This window comes from Chenopodium album, chromosome 24, assembly GCF_948465745.1.
Source record: "Chenopodium album chromosome 24, dcCheAlbu1.1, whole genome shotgun sequence".
Taxonomy (NCBI): domain Eukaryota; kingdom Viridiplantae; phylum Streptophyta; class Magnoliopsida; order Caryophyllales; family Amaranthaceae; genus Chenopodium; species Chenopodium album.
The window spans coordinates 28,971,509-28,991,657 of NC_137857.1; the positions used below are offsets into that span (position 1 = coordinate 28,971,509).

Consider the following 20,149-nt stretch of genomic DNA (forward strand, 5'->3'; position numbering starts at 1 on the left):
ATTATGAGTCCAGGGTCTGTTTACTAAACGGATTGGATCAGGATTTAGCCGCATCCGACCCAAATCCGATCCGTTGTCATTCCTATTTCTGCAACTTGAAATATCTATATAGTCTCTGCTACTTGAAGTATATATGGGTATGTTCTGATTGACTGAAATGAACTAAACTGAACTGAATTGAACTGATTTTTTTTTTTTTTTTATGAGAGGATGATTAGGAAATGAACTGAACTATAATTAATCTGAAGAAAACAGGACCATTATCTCTGCTACCTGCATGGTACAATAATTTATGTATTACACCGAAGGAACTACATATGCGTATATGACTATATGAGTAGTTTATTACACCGTTGAAATGTTGCATATACTTCGTATATATCACGGAGGAAATACTATACATCAAGAGAGTTTCAAATTACTTACAACCCTATAATGATATTTGTATATATATTCAATAGTGAATATGCATGCTTTATGTGGAAGATATTTTATGTTCCGTCGAAAAAAAAAAGAATAATAATAATATTTTTGTTTTTAATTATTAAGTAGTACGGGTAGACAATTCCAGCGTACGACCAACCCAATCATCTGTCTGCGTTACGCTTGGAAAATTCTCTGTAATAGGTGTAATCTGAGAATTTCTATGATTTCCTCCATGATAAAATTGTGCAAAGTTAATCATCCGATGTGCAATGCTTCTATCCCTCGGTGAAATTTCAATGGCTGCTCGATATCTTCGAATCATGTAAGCTACCGAAGACAACAAACATATGATAGAAATTACACCATATACAATATAAAGTGCAAGAAAATCCTTTGGATTTAACCTCTCAACAACATTTGAGGATGTTGGACACTCAGAAATGGTAAACCATTTGTCTTCCAATTCTTTTAGCACTCCATTTTCTGATATTTTTAGTATGGCCTTTGATACATCATTTACTATTGGAGAGCCTTTTTGAAAGACCTGTAAAAATTAAGAAATTATATGATAAAAGGAAGAGTACATAAAATGTTGAAAGAAGTAAAAATTCTTACATCTTTATTCCACATAAAACTTTGACATGTACACGATTTAACTTTAGTTTATAGACAAAATAACTAAGTGTAGATTGTTAATTTTTTGTGTGTGTAAAGAGCCACACAAGAATAGTGATATATAAAAGATTTGATCTCATCAAATCTTAAGCCCAAGACTCTAATCAACTAATTAAGCTATGCTAGTTGGAATAAGCGTAGATAGTTATTTTTAATACATGATCAATGATTTAATATTTCAAATTTTGGCAGTTTATATGCAACGAACCTTGATTAGGTCTATGTACATCATGTTGGAATGACACATTTTCATTCAAGCATACATTGTTGAATTCTAAGTAAGTCTAGGGGCACTTGGAATTCTTGGTACCTCATCAATCGTGTAGAATGTAGTATCAAATTCTTTGACCAAGAATCTTGTACTCTTAGACTTTGACCACATCTTTATATTCTAAACTGTAAAGTCACCCTTTTTTTTTTTTTTCCTAAGGTTACTTTTGAAACATTCGAGATAACAACCTTTTAGTTAGGGCTTATCTATTGCAGAATATAATCTATCATCAACTAATTGACTTATCCAAAAACTTTTCATAAGATCATTGCATGCAAGATGCAAGACTTTCTCCAAAACCATGCATTTGAAGGGATTCTTTAAGAAAAAAATAGGGCTATAAACCTAGCTCAAGAATATCTATGTTTTGAATTTTCCAGTTTTCACATTCGTACTATATTGATGATTCGTGATTATATTTTTAGTTTTCTACGCACATTATTAAATAGACACCACATAAACTATTTTCAAATCTATAAAAATCATATTTTTTACTTGTTATTGGTTTATAATTAGATTCCTGATGTACCACCACTTATAATTTACGACGACAAGCTATAAAAATGACTCAACAAACATAGAGAATATTAATAAGTTTTCGTAGAAACTTACAAAGCCTTGTGCACCAAATCCAAAGGTGTGTTTGGTGCTAGTGAAGCTTTTGCAATATTGGTTGACGAGGAGTTTCTTGTATGGAAGCTCGAGAAAGGCAGCAACAATTTTATCATTGTCAAATAGCTCTTGATAGTCATATTGGCTGGTAACATTTATTATATTTTCTTCTTTGAAACCCTTCACATTTACTAAGTAATCCCACACTGAGCCCCCATCACAACCTATTGGGGAGTTTGTATTTTTCAGCCATTCAACATCTTTCACCTTGATTGGCTCTAACAATGGAACCGTGAGCATTGCTGTTAGGCTTGCCGTATAACTTGATGTCATTACAAACACCACGAACATCCATACTGCCACCAGCGGACGCGTTAAATTGCTCTGAATGTTCTCCCCTACAAAAGCAAAATTATTATTCCCAATTATGTCCCACATAGCTACGCACTTCAAAAATCAGAGTGGCCGGACGACTGCATTGGGTTCCTATCATAAACGTCCACAAATTTGATATCACTTTATACTTGTACATCATGGTTTTTAATTTCTATATCACTTATTACAAAGATAAAATATATATGGATCAATGATTTCATTGTAAAATTAACTGAGAAGTTTTTTTTTTTTTTTTTTTCCATTTGTTAATGAAATTCATGTATATCTTTGAAACAATATATTAGGGACTCAATTTTAAGAAATTGCACAGACTATTATCATTGTTAACATTCCTAGCCAACTAGCCATATTATTAATTATAACTTTTTAAGTTGGACTTACACATATAGTATTAAATATTAATATAATACGGAGTAATATATTATATATATATCTTGGATTATTTCCTTGGCTTAACAAATAATTCTTTACTTGCATTTGTTAAAATTTTGAGACCTATTACTAGTTTAGATACTTACTTTGGGCAAAGAAAATGGAGCTGAAAGTGTACCAAAGTGCAGAATTTAGCTGGGTTGTCAAGCTGCCTTCAAAGTCTGAATTTTTGGCAATTCGACTCTCGATCCACCAGACACCAAACATGGTATACAACAAGGTGCCAAGAGTAACCAACCACAACTTCCAACTGAAAGGCTTCATCAACATTCTTGCCTTATGAGAGTCCTTGGATTTCAAAGGTACTATCATTGACAACCCAGATTTGGTGTAAGGTTGAGTAAACTCCACTAAATTTGACCTATTTGCCAAAATTGTTATATCACCAACTGCTGCATCATATGTCTGCCATCATGATAAATTATAACCAATTAACATCGAATTGAATGATACTACGTCATCAGACTCTAGCCTTGTTCACAAGCTAAAGTGCGTACATGGCCTAACAAAGCGAACCATCCCTAAGAGATCTTGTCAGATACTTCCTCCATTTTTAAATACTTGCTCTATTTTTCAATGCGCATAGTTTTAGGAGAAATTGGATAGAGTAATAAAATTTAAAGATACTATGTTAGACCCCGTGCCATGCACGGAAATTTTTAATAACTAATTTTAAATTAGCACTGTATAAGTAAATTAATGAAATTTTTATCATGGAGGCGGATGCACCATGCTCCGTGCATCCAGATTTCTTTAAAAAAGGCGGAATGAACATATAGTTGTTCAGTAAAGAACATATAGCTGTTTTGTAAAGAACATATCATTATTTAATAAAGAACATCACATATGGATGTTTTGTAATGAACATATATTTGTTTTGTAAAGAACATATAACTATTTTGTAAAAAAAACATGCACTTTTATATTCTTTGTATATATTTAAAGAACATCCGTAATATTAATAAAGAACATGATAATATAATGTAATGAATATTACTTTTATTCAAAAAAAAAACACACACACACAGAAAGAACATAATACAGAGTAGTATTTTTTAAAGAACATCTAGCTTTTCAATCTTTAAATGAATTATTTGTTCCATAATTGAAGAGTTTTAGTAATTATTTCCCAATCTCAATAGAAATTTATACATTTCTTCATGTTTAATTTCACTTGTTTGAATTTTTTAGAGAGAGGAATAAAAAATCTTCGAGAGAGAATTAGAAAATTTATAGAGAAAAAGTAATTCCTCTGATAGAAGACAATGGCTATGCATTTAGATCGAGTTTCGTAGTGCTTTTGATCATTGTTTGTTAATGGAGTGATTTTTAATGAAGGTGAATATGTGGATTTGTTAATCAAAGATTGAAAGTAATTTTGAATGAAGTCTTGTATTTATTTTTCTTTAATTGTGTTACTTTAGATTTGTATTAGAATATTTTGTGATCATAAAATTCATTGTTTATTTTCCTTTTTTAAATTTGATGAATCTGGATAAATGTTGAATTTGAGAATAATGTGACAAAGGTTGAAGATGATCTGATGTTCTTTATAAGATAGTGTTATGTTCATTTCTTTAATCTATACTATTCTATAACATGCTCTTTTCACTTTAACTAAATGTTCTTTTCATTTTAGCTAAATGTTCTTTACATCTCTATACAATGTTCTTTCCGCTTTTTTTTTGGAACGGATGTACCATGCGCATGGTACATCCGCCTCCATGAACCACTAATTGGTAAATTAACATATGTGAATATGATGGATTATAAAATAGCCTATTTATCAAGCAGATTTTTTAAAATATGCATTTGATTGTGGAAGGATACATGCATACATCAAATATTTTATTTATGTAAATAAGAAATTTATTTTATACTTAAGTTTATAATTTGGCAATAAATATTAGGATAGATCAAATTTTTTATTTATGTATTTGTTTTTTAAATGGAACTTTTTTAAAAAAAAATTAAAAATATAATCGACACACCAGGAAATTACACGTAGTCATTATTGGTGTGTCTTTTAGTATATAGTAGTGATTGATTGATTATAGTGGTGTTAGTGAAAGGTAAATTAGAGGAGAGAGAATCTAAAAGTAATAATATTTTGTCCCACTAGTTAAGAGATCAAAATGAATTAATATTATATAAGCTTTCCAAATAAGAAAATGGAGCAAGTATTTAAAAACGGCCGTAAAAGGAAAGGGATCAAGTATTCAAAAACGGAGGGAGTACATGTTAATGTATACTTTATTAAGTCTACAAATCGAGTATTTTTTATAATATTTTCACATGCTTAATTAAAGATAACAATGGTAATAGAAATGCATTGACAAATGTGCGTAAAGAAACAAGTCAGCTATATATGAATAGAGCAAGTATTTAGGAATACATTGACAAATGTGCGTAAAGAAACAGATCAGTTATATAAGAAGAGAGGAAGTATATCTACCTTATCATAGACGCGGTACACTAATTCGTCGTAGGTGCCATTAAAAACTTCAAACTCATAAGGAAGACCATAACTTTCTTCCACAATCTTGACTACTTCAAGAAAGACGTCAATGCAAAAGCCTGTGTAAGTAGTCTTGTTTTTATTCAAAGTTTCCACGATGACAAACTTGTCAAAAGGTGGTTTACCAGGAATTCCAATCTTTAAGGGCTTCATTGTACTTGGCATTGTGTAGCCTATTGGAACATGGTTAATATCTCCTGGCCAATTTACCATTCCGTTTAGCATTTTATTCAAAATCTCACTGCTATTTTCTTTATGATCTCCCTCGCTTAATTTCTCAAAAAAACCAATTTTCGGGGACCAAAAATCAAGCTCCTTGTAGCTCTTTCCAACCACATTTACTATTCTATATAGCATAACATCTTCATCCAATGCTCCATTTTTTATCAAAATTTTGCCACTCAATCCGGTGAATTTACTAGACAATATTTCATCCATTAACGTATCTGGTGAAGTAGATATACTGTATTCTTGACGTTTTTTCCTATTACATTCATGTACACACGGCATGGTATGTAATTAATGTTGCACCCTTAGAACACCTATAATATTGGACAAATATATTTAAAAATTAATAAAATAAGAGATTTTTCGTACCTCTCAAAGGCATTTCCAATGATTGTGATGGCATCATATGCTCGTAAAGCATGAATTCCAGGGTGAAAGCTTTGTTCGTTTGGAAATTTTGCTATCATCTTTAACAAAAAGGCACGACTAAAAGCCATGAAATTTTGACTATATTCATCATAATATGTCTTGACCCCTAGTGTGCCTTCCATGTAAGATCTTGTAGAAGAATTAAGAGAGTCGAGTAGGCTTGCAATGCTATCTGTTACAATCCACGCCGTCTCTCTTCCCATAAGCCCCATATTGTTGGCTTCTTTGAATAGTTGAATAGCCATTGATAGGGAAGAATCAAGGACTACAAACACACGCGATTGCATGCTAAATACCTTGCACAAGAAAATCAAAATAGAAAGAGTTATTATTAAACAACTTAATTTTGTCTAAATATTGACTATATAGAACTTAATTGTTGTCTACATAATTAAGTATTTTTCTTAATGAACATAGGCTTAAAGATGGCACTGGCCATGCCGATCATAAGGTCATAAAAATGATACATTTAATGCATGTAAGGAGAAATTGATACTTGGGACTAAGTCTCATAGGGTCATAAAAATGATACATTTAATGCATGTAAGGAGAAATTGATACTTGGGACTAAGTCTCAATGACATCACTCTCATTTTTTAGGATTTTGTAAATCTAAAACAAGAAAATGAAAATCTTATAAACATAGTTTTGTGTAATCCTTCATATGTTGCTAACAATAGTAAGTTGATATAGTTTAAATGAACAAGATCGAGATTAGTGAAATTTAAACAAATTTCAAGTTTCAAATCTAAAACTCAAAAATTGCTAAACTAATAGTGATACCAAACAAACCCTGATACGTTAATAATGTCACAATTTTTAATTTTTGTTACATCAAAGAAAATACGAATTGAAGTATATATTTATTACCTTAGCTATCTCCTCAATCAATAATTCCTTTGAATTGGGCATAGAAGCAACGGGAGGCAAGGCTAAAAGATGTTCAATCTCTGATCCAACACTTTGAAGCTCTTTAGAGAATAGATCCAACATTGAAGATATAGTACTAAGATCTCCACCATCTTCATATACCGCGATCACCTGCTTCCATCTAAAATTTTGCACCAACATCGCAGTACAATTAATTTGCGTGGTATAATCGTTGGTCAGTTGCACCAAGAAAGAGTGTTTCTCCACTCGTGACGGTGAGCTTAAAGAGGCTGCTGCGAGAGAAAGAACTGGCACTTGATATTGATTCGCGATTTCTTCCATCAATGCCACTTCCTCAGAGTTTTCTGTCCCGGTAATTAGTGCCTCGATTTTCTTTTCTTTGATTAACTCAATTGCTGTGTTTCACATGCAAAACAAAGGGATCAAGTTTTGTAGGAAAGTTTTAATCATACCATGCATGCACAAATATATATTTAGGTTAAACTTAGATAGTATTCAATTTCATAGTAGAAATTACAAGAATGCGGTAATCCTAATGGTCAAACTTCCGATCGTCCACGGTCCATTGACCATTGTCACATAAGTCACAGATATTATTTTTTTAAAATAACTTTTGTATATATCCGGTGTACAGTAATTTACTGTACATCGGGGGTCACTTTTTATCAAATTTAGGGTCACTTTTACAATTTTTTGGGTAACTTTTATCAATAAAGTATAAATACTTTGTAACATTTATTTATGTTAGGGTAACATTTATCCATATTAGGGTAACTTTTGCTTATTTTAGGGGTAACTTTATAACGGATGTACAATATTTATTGTACATCCGATTTATTTAAAAGTTTGTGATTTTTTTAATATCAAGACTGGTAGATTATATCTTGCATTTCAACCATATGTATACATACACAAATTCTTTTTATATAGCTGACCACATTGCGTGGCCATTTATCATCACGTCAGTGTTATAGGGGTTATTTTGTCTGTGTTATAGGGGTTACTCAATCAATGTTAAATGATTATTCAATCAGTATTATAAGGATTACTTGATTAGTATTATAAAATTAATTTGTTGTTTTACAGGCGGTTACATGTAAATAATGTAACTTGTTATTATAGTCACAAAGTCGGGAGTCATGGTATAATAAACAAATTGGCCTGGCCTTGGAAAATGACTTTGACGACTGTTTTATTTTTCAGACTTAGGATTCATCATTCAAGTGGCTACAATGACCGTTGTCAAAAAAAAAAAAAAATAAAAAAAAAAAAATAAAAAAAAAAAAAAAAAAAAGTGGCTACAATGTGATGTAACTTGATCCACGCATGTATAGGCGACAAATTTGGAGCTATTTCAACTGTAAAAGAAAGCGACCAAGAATAAAAACAGTAGAGCCAGAAAACTATAGATATCATTATCGTGGTCCTTGTATGATATACAATTATATCTATTGCTTGATTTTTAAATTACGTACTTTAGTATCTTTGATTGTTTTGCACTAGGAATACAGTTATACAATGATCTCCATCTATTCTCAATTGTTGTTTACCTCTGTTAGCAAGAAAATTCTTGTATAATTAACTTGAAAGTTTAATAAGAACTAGTAGTTATGTGGTAAATAATGTAAACGTTAACTTGGACACATAAAGTATTCATGACCCAACAATTACCTGACACTTTTGATTACTTTGCTCCTTGGACATGGTATTAGAGTTAGCGTGATAAGGTTACTAATTCATTTCACATCTATCTCTCCTTTCTATTGCTAATATCTCCTTAGATAGTAATCATTATATGCTGGTATGCTTGGTAACTGGTAAAGTGGTAAGTGCTTAGCTATCACAGTTTTCTTAGTTTTATACTATGTATTAGAGGTTTTTCCTCTATGTTAGTACAATAGAAGTTTTCTTCTCCTTCACCCCCCTCTCCCTACTCTCAAGTATTGACTACTTGTGAAGGGTGTTAGTACAATGAGTTGTGCCCAGTTAATTCCCCAGATAAACAAAATCTGGGGGTGTAATCGTCTTTTCATTTTCAAGTACCAATGGAGGGGTACATTCGTCTTTCCGTATACTAGTTGAGGGGTACATGTGTAATTTTCTCACCAAATAGTAAATGCAAGTTGCAAACAGTAATTGGACAGCTCACCAAAAATACTAAATAAATGATCATACTTTTTCAATATATTTACAGAAATGCCACAAGATTAACAAATTCGTTTATCTGGCAGATAAACTTGTAGTTCAATAGGAAATGATGATAATTTAACAGAAAAAAAAAATACAATAAATACAAATAAAAAAAAAATTCATCTGTATTATTTAAATACAACTTATCAGATTTGAAGTCAAGTCTTTTTGTAAGAGGTTACATACCACTTGACAACAGTCAAAGTAATACGTAGTACTAGCAATTCTGATATACTTCCTCTAAACTATTAATATTGCAACAACAAGGAAATTACGCATTTCAAAACACATTTTATATGCTAAATATCTATAATTGTGTAAGAGTAAATATTATAAAAGTTGATATTGTGAAAGTATTTTATGAGACGAATCCAGCAAGATCCCACGTGACTATATTTTGCTTAACGTATAACTCATATTATATGGTCAAACAAGAGTAATGAATAGTGCAAAAAGTCCATTATTACAATATTATTAAAACGGAGGAAGTATATAATTGTTTCTAACAAATTATCATGAGATCAATACAAGAGTTATATATATATATATATATATATATATATATATATATATATATATATATATATATATATATATATATATATATATATATATATATATATATAAAATATATATTGGTCATCAAGAAAATTTTCGAAAGCCAAAATATAGAGGAAACCCCCTAATTGTTTATCAAGGGAGAAAAAATGACATATTTTGGTATAAAAAGGTAAAACCACTAACAACAGTAGCGATTTTATTTAGGGGTGAAATCGCTACAGGCATTAGTAGCGGTTTTACCCTTTTCATACCAAATTATACCATTTTTCGTTTATTAGACTTGTCAACTTGTATTTTCCCCCAAGAATTATAAATTTCACTAGTAATATTTGTTTTTTTAAAAAATTTAATAATAAAGGTTGTAGTGAGCTAGAAACCAATCAATACTAAATCTATGTTAAAAGAAGAGAATTCAAGTTTTAGACATTCCTCTCTACATTGAAATGGATGAAGACCTTACCAGAATAGGCAGCTTGAAGAGGATCATCATTACTTCTAGAATTTCGAAAATGTAATTCCACCTTGTTATTCTCAGATTTGTTGTTGAAATCCTCAGCTGCAATCTCTACTCCAATCGTCTGCTCCTTCCCGGTTCGAGTACTCGGATCAACAAACACGCCTATATTCATTACCATCATGGTGCTTCCATCATTAGCAGCAACAATAAGACTATGTAAGATTATAAGGAATCCTATAACAACCCATTTACTTGTTTCATTTAAACCCATTTTTGTTTTAGCTATCCTGACCCTTTTTTTTTCTTTTGCACCTTTTTTCGGGTTAAGATAAAGAGAAAAAGAAAGTAGACATGATTCCAAGAGTTTAGGGTGACAAATAACTTCTAGTCAAGTTCATATTTAAATATGAAGAATAGACTGTGTAGTTAGTATAAGCCACAAAATAAATAAATGTATGTAAAGAAGAAAATACAAGTTTATGAATTATATTAGAATAAAATTCTACAAGATTATACGAAGTACTTTTCCTAGATATTTCCAGGAAATAGTCGCGCAAGTTCATGCAAGAAAAAGCGTAAGAGTGGGTCTTAATTAATTTAGAGGATGTTAATTAGAAATGTCAAATGATTTTGGAGAATCATTCTCTTCAATGTTAATTCGGTTATGGTACAAATCTTTTGTGTTATTTCCCAACAAGAACTAGGACAATTAGTTTATTGATCCGCGTATTATCTTTACTTTAATTTCATGTGAACCTAAAATTAATAGAGTTACTTGATTCACCTCTATCTCTCACGAACCACCAATCTAAAAAGTAAATCGTACTTGCAAAATGGTAAATTTCAGCAAAAGTTAACAAATGGAAAAAAAATTATGGTATCAATTTGTAAATACTGTACTGAAAATGAAGGAACTAAATAAATGACACCAATACATTCACAAATTAATTCCCTCTAGGTTTTCTCCTTGGGAGGGTTTTTTGGTTCCCTTTAGGGTTTCTCCCTTGGGAGGGTTTTTCTAGCCTCCATTGCTAGATTTTCTCTACTTTTTTGAAGGTTTTCCCTAAATCTTCCCCTTCTCTCTCTTTCTCTTCCATCTCTCTTCTTCTGGTCTCAATTGTAAATTTTGTAGGGGTTTCCATCGGTGTTTTTACCGGTGGTAAGCCCCAAAAAACTTTTTAATTGCTTTCAATAAAGGATCACATCTTTATGATGGAGTTTATTCTATTAGGTTTATTTTATTTGTTTGTTCGTCTGTCAAAGATTGAAGATTTAGGGTTTCACAATCTCCAAAAGTGTCTAGAAAGCCATATGAGTTTTTTCACCCAAACAACTATTCATATGTGGATCTCAAGCCGAATTAGTGCTAACTCACATATTGTATTGTTTCGGATGAAGATTTTTATAAAGGCGATCGTTGATCGAATCTGCGATGTAACTAGTTCTAAGGTGAATTGTATTTGTATTGGAATTTTAGATTTCCTCGGAATTGTTTGTAAGTGCCGATTGGCTATCTTTTATTAATGATATCCTTTTCTTCTTGTCAAAAAAAAAATAAATAAATAAATGACACCAAAATTAGCAAATTAGCAAGTGAACTTGATTGCTTGAGATAAGGCATCAGAGTACAAAAACAGAGAAATGCTGCACTCAGCCCATTATTGTTCTGACTTTATTTATCTAATTCTTACTTCTCTAGTCCTAAGAATCCCAAGTTGTGTAGTTATTCACATAATGGTGGTAAGACCTCGGCAAGGCCCTCTAGCAGCGAAACAACATCTTTCGATGACTCCAGAACATACCGGGCTCTTGAGTGCTTTCTCCCGACTGTACAAGGAAAGTAGTTCTGTCTTTTGATATCTAGTACAGTTGTACTCTCATATGTCACCACACTCTCCACAGTTGAGCACGTTGCAATTCGGCAATGACTACCGGAACTATCTGATTTAACTGATGATTTTAATCCATTTCCTGCAACTGCTGCCTTAGATTTTGATAAACTTAATGGCTGAACTGCAGGTTCTGGCTCAAAAAATGAATAGAGGTCTTCGTCCTGATAGACAATTGATAATGATAGTTAGTAACTCGGAAACTTTCCTGTCATAGGTAGAAACTTTCCTGTCATATATATATATGTCAGAAGAATTTCTACTGTTTACATTCAGTTACATTAGTTAACAGATTCAAACAGAATGACAAGCTTTAACCTACATTAATGCCATACTCATATAATAACGATCTATACATGAAATACATACGAGTTGCACACAATCTCCTTTAAGACTAAATCCAATGATTGATTTGAGCAAGAGAATCAACGATATAAACTATGGAGTATATAAAACACACATTCAGAACTGTCAGTAGTGTTAACAATTACAGTAACCTAGTAGAAAACGACAGCAATTGAGATGATTTTTACTCTTAATATCTCTGCGAAACCCATATGTAAAGAAGAATATATAAGGTTGTATGTCCAGAGAACATACCTTCCCAAGAAAATGCCCTATGCAAAGGACGTAATTTATTGGTTTATCCATGACTGTACTGTAAGCTATTTCCGTTAGTATACGATCTATTGCTGTACCCTGTATCCAACAAGAGTTGTAAGTGCAACACACAGAAGTTAAATGAAGCACACACAGATAAGCAACATTCAATACTTGAGAGTAATCCATAAAATTTAACCTTTGTTAATCCAACTGCTCGGACCTCTACAGACTGTGCACCCTGATAAACATCAACAGAAGAACTGCAAACTGGACCCGTCCAAAGATGCAACAACAAGTCCTTTGCTTGGAGCCTTGCAAATTTAGAATCTATTACAGAGAAGAAACAGACAGATTAAAAATCACTTCGAATCACTAATATGTCAAATGCTTAACAAGTTACTCCATACCTGCATATTTGTAATTCCATAGAAGTGAGGTTTCACGTTCCTCGATAAATGAATGAGGAGTCCTCTTAGTGAAATATTCGAAAACATGCTGAAAAGGAACAGAGAGATCAAAAGTTACTCATAGCTAAAGGTGCTAAAAACAATGTTTGTATTCCATAATACATACGTTTTTTCAGTTGTACATACCTTGATGCTGTCAACCCATTCCATACCCGAGAATTCTGGCATCGTTGTTGTCCAATCACCTAATGTATGTCGTAGATATATACCATTTTCAGCAGCTAGCCACATGCTGTAGCCATCAAATACCTAAAACAGAATTAACTTAAGCTCGATAGGATATTAGGATACAGCTATCACAGATCAGAGAAGAGAATACATACTTTGTCTAGGACATCTCTCTTGCTTCCACTGATCACAATTACAGTTGTCTGACGGTCATTGCAAATCCTTCTCAATGGCTCTTGCAGGTTCGGATTTAAGGTAGAACCCAAGTCTATAATCTTACCACCTTCTATTGGACTTTCGAGTGATGACAAAGTTGCATTGAATCCCTATAATTTGACAAGGGTAAAGGGTAATACAGAAGCTATATATAAATGGAAGCCAGAGTTGAAACTTGTTCAAGAACTGAATGGGGTAAAACTGTACAAGATAACATAGTTATCAAAGGCAATGTCAGACAAAGGTAACTAGAAACAATTTCGTTAATAATATTCTTGCCCACCTAGCTGTGTAGGAATCATGTAAAGTGCGCGGTGAAATTTCTCTGAATCAAGAAAAGTGGTTGATGGGTGAAGAGTGACATACCAGAACCAGCAATCGGTTATCAGATTGCAAAAACTGCTCGATTGCCTCATTAACTGGAAGTAATGGCTGTGTCCACGCTTGTGTTGTACGTAGTTGAGCTTCAACGACAGTTTCATTGAGCTCCCTAATCATAAATCAAAAACAGTTTATTTGATTAATTACATTAACATAGAAGCATACGAATTCATGTAATGATGCAATCCATTACATACCTTACAAACATCATGGCCCACTCTTGGGCAGTATGAGTTGTTACATGCTCAAAGTTAAGTTTGTGCCTCATTTTTCTTTCTTCACTCGGCATATTCAATGCATAAGCAATTGCAGAAGAAACGTCTGTTATATTCCAGGGGTTTACTAAGATAGCTCCCGCCCCCAGAGACTGTGCTGCACCTGCAAACTGAAGTGGCTTGAATTATTAGTAACACACATTTTCTAAACTAAATTGAAATTGTTGATCTTACCTCACTAAGAATGAGGACACCTTGTTTTGAAGCTTGGCAAGCCACAAACTCGTAACTCACTAAATTCATCCCATCCCTCAAAGATGTGACAAGTGCAATGTCTACAACAAAAGTAAACAAAATAAGCATTACACAGCAGAAAACAACTAGGTCAATGATATATCATTGCACAACAACATTAAGCTGTTTGAGAAATATGCCATATCATCATTTGGAGAAATCATATGTAATAATTATATGATAGGTTACTAAGCTAAATTACACATTTAAAAACCAAGAAAACATGTTGCAAATAGAATAAAGACTGTAATAGAAATTAATAATCATAGATAAGAAAAAGTACCAGTAATAGAATATAGAGCACATAATGCTTGGAAGTCGAGAGAACGGTCCTGCAGGAAGTAGAAAATAAAAACTCAAATATTTGACATACAACAATGTATATAATGTACAAAAATATCCTTTTTTTAAAAAATGGATACTTAGCCATTATCCCATATTAACAAGCTCCTTTCCTAGACTGTCATGTTATTATACTCCATTCCTCGATGCTTAATACTCAGCCGTTCATATTCTTGATGAACATGCTACTTCAATGTCCAGTTAAATGTTGTTTGCTATGTCAAGTCTGATGATTTTAATGCGGAGGGGGGTGGGGGGTGGGGGGAAGGGGAGAGGATTGGAATTCAGAATGCATTGGACTCAATTATCATGCATGCATAATTAAAATCTTTGGAGAATTTAGAAAGAACAAACCAAATAAATTATAGGGACAGAGGAAAGTGTTCCAAATCTGCCATTGACACGTCCAACAATTTCATGTACATGGCGTCTAAGATTCTGATCTGTCAAAATAAGAAGCAATTACCGTATATCAGACATCTAAAATTTACTTTGTCAACTACAGTTCCGCTAATCTCAACTTGCACAACAATGTACTTAATATGATTCAGAATAACAACATTAAAGAAAAAGACATTAGACAGACAGACAGTGTCTTTCCAACCGGAAATACATGAGTGGCAATTGGATAGTAATATCACCAAAACATTGCAGCTACAGTATTTAATGCTTATACTAAGCTAGGAAAAACAATCTTGCATCTCTTCAAAATGCAGTCAACAGAATGGAAGCTAGCCAATAGAATGACTATAATAACACTTGCAGTTCTGGCAACTTCTGCCTGTCTATCTTAATAAACTAAACTATAACATAGGACCACAGAAACTCCATTATGCACTTTGTATGTTTTCTGTTTATGCACTTATAACATAGTGCACATATAACATAGTAATAAGAAGACATAAAAATAATGTTGAAATGGCCTTCTAAGAATCTCCATCTATTAGTGTAACCAACTCGCTTTCCTTTGGCAAGCTGCTCACAACAGGTTACCAACAAAAGAGAATCTCCATCTAAGGAACCTAGCTCCCTCAAAAGCTTGTCCTTTCTGCCCAAACATCCCAGAAAATAGCTTACAACTTTTCTTTGACTGCCCCAGGGCCTCCCAATTTTGGAGTGAAATGCAAATACCAACCCACATGTACCCAAATCAAAATCAATCTTTCCAAGATTGGCTTCTCAGAAACTTAAAATACCACTCCCTTTCTCATAATGGTATTCCTTGGAATACCATCTTCCCCTTTTGCTCTTTGGTCGATTTGGAAAAGAAGAAATGATTAAATCTTCTCCAACAAAAACTTCACTCCTCAAAAGTCTAAAGCTTGTCCTTTCTGAATGGTTATTTTCAACCTCAAGTTTCACCAAGAAACTAAAGCTTGGTCTCTCTGCTTGGGTTCCTCCTCCCCCTAATTCCTTTAAATCAATGTTGATGCCTCTTTCATTCATAACACAAAGCAGACAGGATGTGCAGCAGATTGCAGAGATCACTCGAGCTTCTGGGTCGGGGGGGTTTCTTTGGAAAGGGTATGCATCATCACCAGGAGCGGCTGAAGTTAAAGCTATTTATTTAGCACTTCAGTGGCTTAGTGACAAAGGATGGTCAAATTGCAGTATCCACTCAGATAACAAGGCAGCAGTAGAAGACATCAATTCCCATAGTGCTAATCTTTTATTGCCTTCCATTCTTAACTACAGGCAGCAGCTGGAGCTTCTCCATGAAGTCACTATCAACTATGACGAGCGGGGAAAGAACAAAGTGGCTGACATCCTTGCTAAGCATGCTAGAGGAGATCAATTCATAATGTATCAGATTTGTAATTTAGAAACTCCTCCAAATGTCTGTATTAGTGCTCTATAACATGACTTAGCTTCTTTTGAACACCAAACTTATAGGCATGGCTGTATTTTGGGATTGCCTATGGGTATCCAACCTGAGTCTGTAAACTCTATTACTCTGACCTAATCTATTCTTCGTTTTTCTTCAAAAAAAAAAAAAAAAAAAAATGTGTAACCAACTCATTGATAGATGTGAATGGGTCCAAGTGTAAAATGGCTCCCATACTTATATAGTGTAGTGGCATGAAATTTGCATCTAAAAGTAAATAGAAGCAGATTAAACAAAGTGTCTAGGAAAAAGAAACACAAGAAAAACACTTAGCATACATTCAGGAACATCAGTTCTTGTTGGCACAGCAATTTGCAGCAGGACAACTTTGTCAGACCAATCTGGATTGTCTTCAAGGAATTTTTCAAAGGCAAGTATTTTTTGAGGGATCCCTTTGATCATATCTAGGCGATCAACACCTAAAATTATCTGTCATATTGGAGAAGCATTTGAATTAGGTAACAAGTAATTGTCGATCAATCAAAATGACTTCTAGAAAAATAAATACAAGTCCATGTGACTTTTCTTCTTTAAAAATCCATCACTTACCTGCAATGATGTTAAATAAAGGATGTTCCGTCTAAAACTGAAAGTAATGAGTAGCATATTATAACACTATCCAATTAGTCACGACACTCGTGAATAAATTGATGGGGAAATATTTCAAAGAGAAACTGGAGAAAAAGGTCAAAAGCTTCTCAGAAGGATTTGTCTGATTGGACCATAAGCAGAGACTTTCAAACTCCATGGATGTCAAAACCAAATAAAACAGATTTCTTCGTGAGCAACCAAAGATGTAGGAATTCCATATGTATCTACTTCCCATAAATCATGTGAAGTTGCTTAAATGATACACAACCCGTTTAAAATGGTCTGTAGACATTTGAAATAGATGAAGATAGTTCCATGGACTAGACCTCAAAAAATAATGAATATAACTTAGCCATCAATATAGATATACAGAAGTCATACAGACAATTGACACTTAATACAGGCTCTTCTTAATATAGATTCATTTCTTTAAGATACCAAGTTCACTATTTATCTTGCTTCCAATGAAACTTACATCGAGGATTGAATGGCATGAGGCATCCAAATGTTAAAACATCATAGTAGCTCTCTAATGCAAAGTTCACAAGTCATTATAGAAGTTCATTGAGTGATTAATTGGAACAAATGTGCTGTAATCATCTAGAAATTGACAGTATTCTGCAACAAGTGGCAGTCGTGGCCCCAACTCATGGTTTGCTAGATGTCTTCAGAGACAAATATCAATGCAAGTGTTAGATCCTACGAACTATCAACAAGGAGTCAAGGAACTGTCATATTAACCCACATACTTGTATCAACTCCAATAGTGCATGTCAGAGATTGTCAAATATCACAACCAAGAACAAATTAAGCTTACCTTTCTTCCAGCAAACCTCTCCCTTAAATTTGTCAAGTAATCTTGCACCTTTGGAAGCGTAAGTGTTCGAATAAATCGATTTGCATCTATCCCAATAGGAAACTGCATAAGAAATGTAAAGAAGACAGAGGCATCAGAATGGTTGCTGTCAAACATATATTGTGAAATGTTTGAAATGTATAGTCTATTATCTAATACTTGAAAGCTAGAATGTTTCCTGAACTCCTAACCATCACATACTTAGATAACAGCTTACAGGTAGCTTAGCAATGATTTTAAATACATCTCAATGAACATGCAGTTACTTAAACATTCATCTTCTTTTTATTATGTTTTTTTTTTTTTTTTTTGGTACTCCCTCATCAACTTCAACTTTCATTGCGTACCATGTTAATCAATGTAAACAATAACAAAATGATACATGTGTCATACCGTTGCCACTTTGGTAAGTTTCCCCCGATCTTCCACTCCTTCAGGAGTACCTTCCAGTCCTAGAATCCTATTACAGGCACTAACAAAATGCCTTGAGTAGTCATATGTGTGAAACCTACAAGGTAAAACCCACCAATTAGTAGTCACAAGTATAAAAAATTTAACAAAAAACACTATATCATGAAGAATTTACATAGCACAGATGTGTGGTGCATAGTTGCAGAGCATTTACCCAATGATATCAGCTGCAAGAACAGATTTCAGCAACTCTGATCGAGTTGGCAAGGTACGTTGTATTTCTGAAGATGGAAAAGGTGTGTGCAGAAACCAACCCACTTTCATTTTACTGTTGTATTGTTTTAGATATTGTGGAAGAAGCATAAGATGATAATCATGGCACCACACAATATCACCCTCTTGGTAATGCTTGGTCACAGCTTCAGCAAATAACATATTAGCCCTCTTATACACATCATAATGAGACTCAGAGGTATGGGTTTCATCCTGAGGTAGACCGAGATAATGTAACAGAGGCCACAAGATTTTGTTGCAGTAGCCATTGTAATACTGGTTAACGGTTTCCTTATCAAGAAAAACCGGTATACATTTCTGTGACAATCAAAATGTAAAACACAATGAGATAAATGTATGACAAGTTTAATCAAAACAAATCAATACAAGAGATCCATTTTGTTATAAGCTTGAGGAGCTAATTAAAAGTAATTTTGTAAGTGATTCCAGTCCAAACCTTTTCAGCCATGGCTTTTGTAAGTGATTCCTGTCCAGCTTCATCCGGTACATCTACCCCAGCCCATCCAATCCATTTAGCCTCGAAATCTTTCAAGCCTGCAAAAACGATGCACTATATTACTTACATCTTCCCTCTCTAATGCAATTTAGAAAGATCATGAAGATATACTTAAACAACAATATATGCTAATCAATGACAAAATGTCTCTATAAGCAAACAAAAGAGCCAAATACATTCACAATCTTCAAATTAATTATATTAAATCGCGACAATTAGTTAACTTAATCAGCCATAAACAGCATATGATCTGAGACTCACCAAGAAGTGCACTGACAAGGCCTCCTACACTAATCTCTAACTTCCACTCATTGTTCCCCATCTTTGTAGCTGAAACCGGAAGCCTATTGGCTACAACCAGCAATCTTTGTTTGCCAGACTGTTTATCTTCTTCTTGACCACCCTCACCCCACATTGTACCACCAAAACTGGTTTCTGGCTGATCTTTCTCATAAGTTACAACACAATTGTCACCGTCGTATAGCATCTCACCCCCATAATGATCTGCTACATCATCTACTCCACTCCTTCCACCTCCATTATTTTGGTGATAAAATAAATGAAATTGTTTCACTTCTTTTTCATTCAAAGTTCTTCCCATAGTAATCTACACCAAATGTCACCGCGCACTTAAGGCTGCATTGTCAAAATTAACCATTAACAGACCAAAATTAGTCGAACAATGATCAGTCCTCAGAACCTACATGTTATTTCTCTACATCAGAACAATCAAAATGTTGCATTTGCACAAGTTACACTATCAACGTGACTATTAATCACACATTTCAACCAAATTCGACATGCCTAATACATGTGACAAAATCAAAACACGTATGGTTATGTAACATAATATGATCATCAAAGTAATAAGAAATAATGTTGTAACATATGATGTTAAAATGCAGTATGAACAACTTTTTATCAACTAAGAATTGGTGACAGTGTATAACTGATC

General features: G+C 33.3%; 2 protein-coding genes across 2 annotated transcripts; both read right to left on the bottom strand.

The window, feature by feature from the left end:
• Positions 1-393: 393 nt before the first annotated feature.
• LOC145612271 (glutamate receptor 2.7-like) lies at positions 394-10,429 on the bottom strand. Its single transcript, XM_081667649.1, has 7 exons — positions 10,090-10,429; positions 6,858-7,273; positions 5,928-6,283; positions 5,268-5,814; positions 2,899-3,217; positions 1,985-2,382; positions 394-970 (listed from the first exon to the last, which is right to left on the bottom strand). The coding sequence occupies exons 1-7, from the start codon at positions 10,355-10,357 to the stop codon at positions 545-547; spliced, it is 2,730 nt and encodes a 909-aa protein (XP_081523775.1). The 5' UTR covers positions 10,358-10,429; the 3' UTR covers positions 394-544.
• Positions 10,430-11,809: 1,380 nt separating this feature from the next.
• Positions 11,810-19,795, bottom strand: LOC145610770 (alpha,alpha-trehalose-phosphate synthase [UDP-forming] 1-like). Its single transcript, XM_081666066.1, has 17 exons — positions 19,456-19,795; positions 19,135-19,232; positions 18,619-18,995; positions 18,387-18,501; positions 17,955-18,056; positions 16,825-16,975; positions 15,016-15,104; positions 14,603-14,651; positions 14,260-14,360; positions 14,008-14,195; positions 13,796-13,919; positions 13,369-13,539; positions 13,172-13,294; positions 12,986-13,073; positions 12,775-12,905; positions 12,576-12,674; positions 11,810-12,139 (listed from the first exon to the last, which is right to left on the bottom strand). Exons 1-17 carry the CDS (start codon positions 19,793-19,795, stop codon positions 11,810-11,812), a joined length of 2,676 nt encoding a protein of 891 aa, XP_081522192.1.
• Between the last annotated feature and the right edge of the window lie 354 nt (positions 19,796-20,149).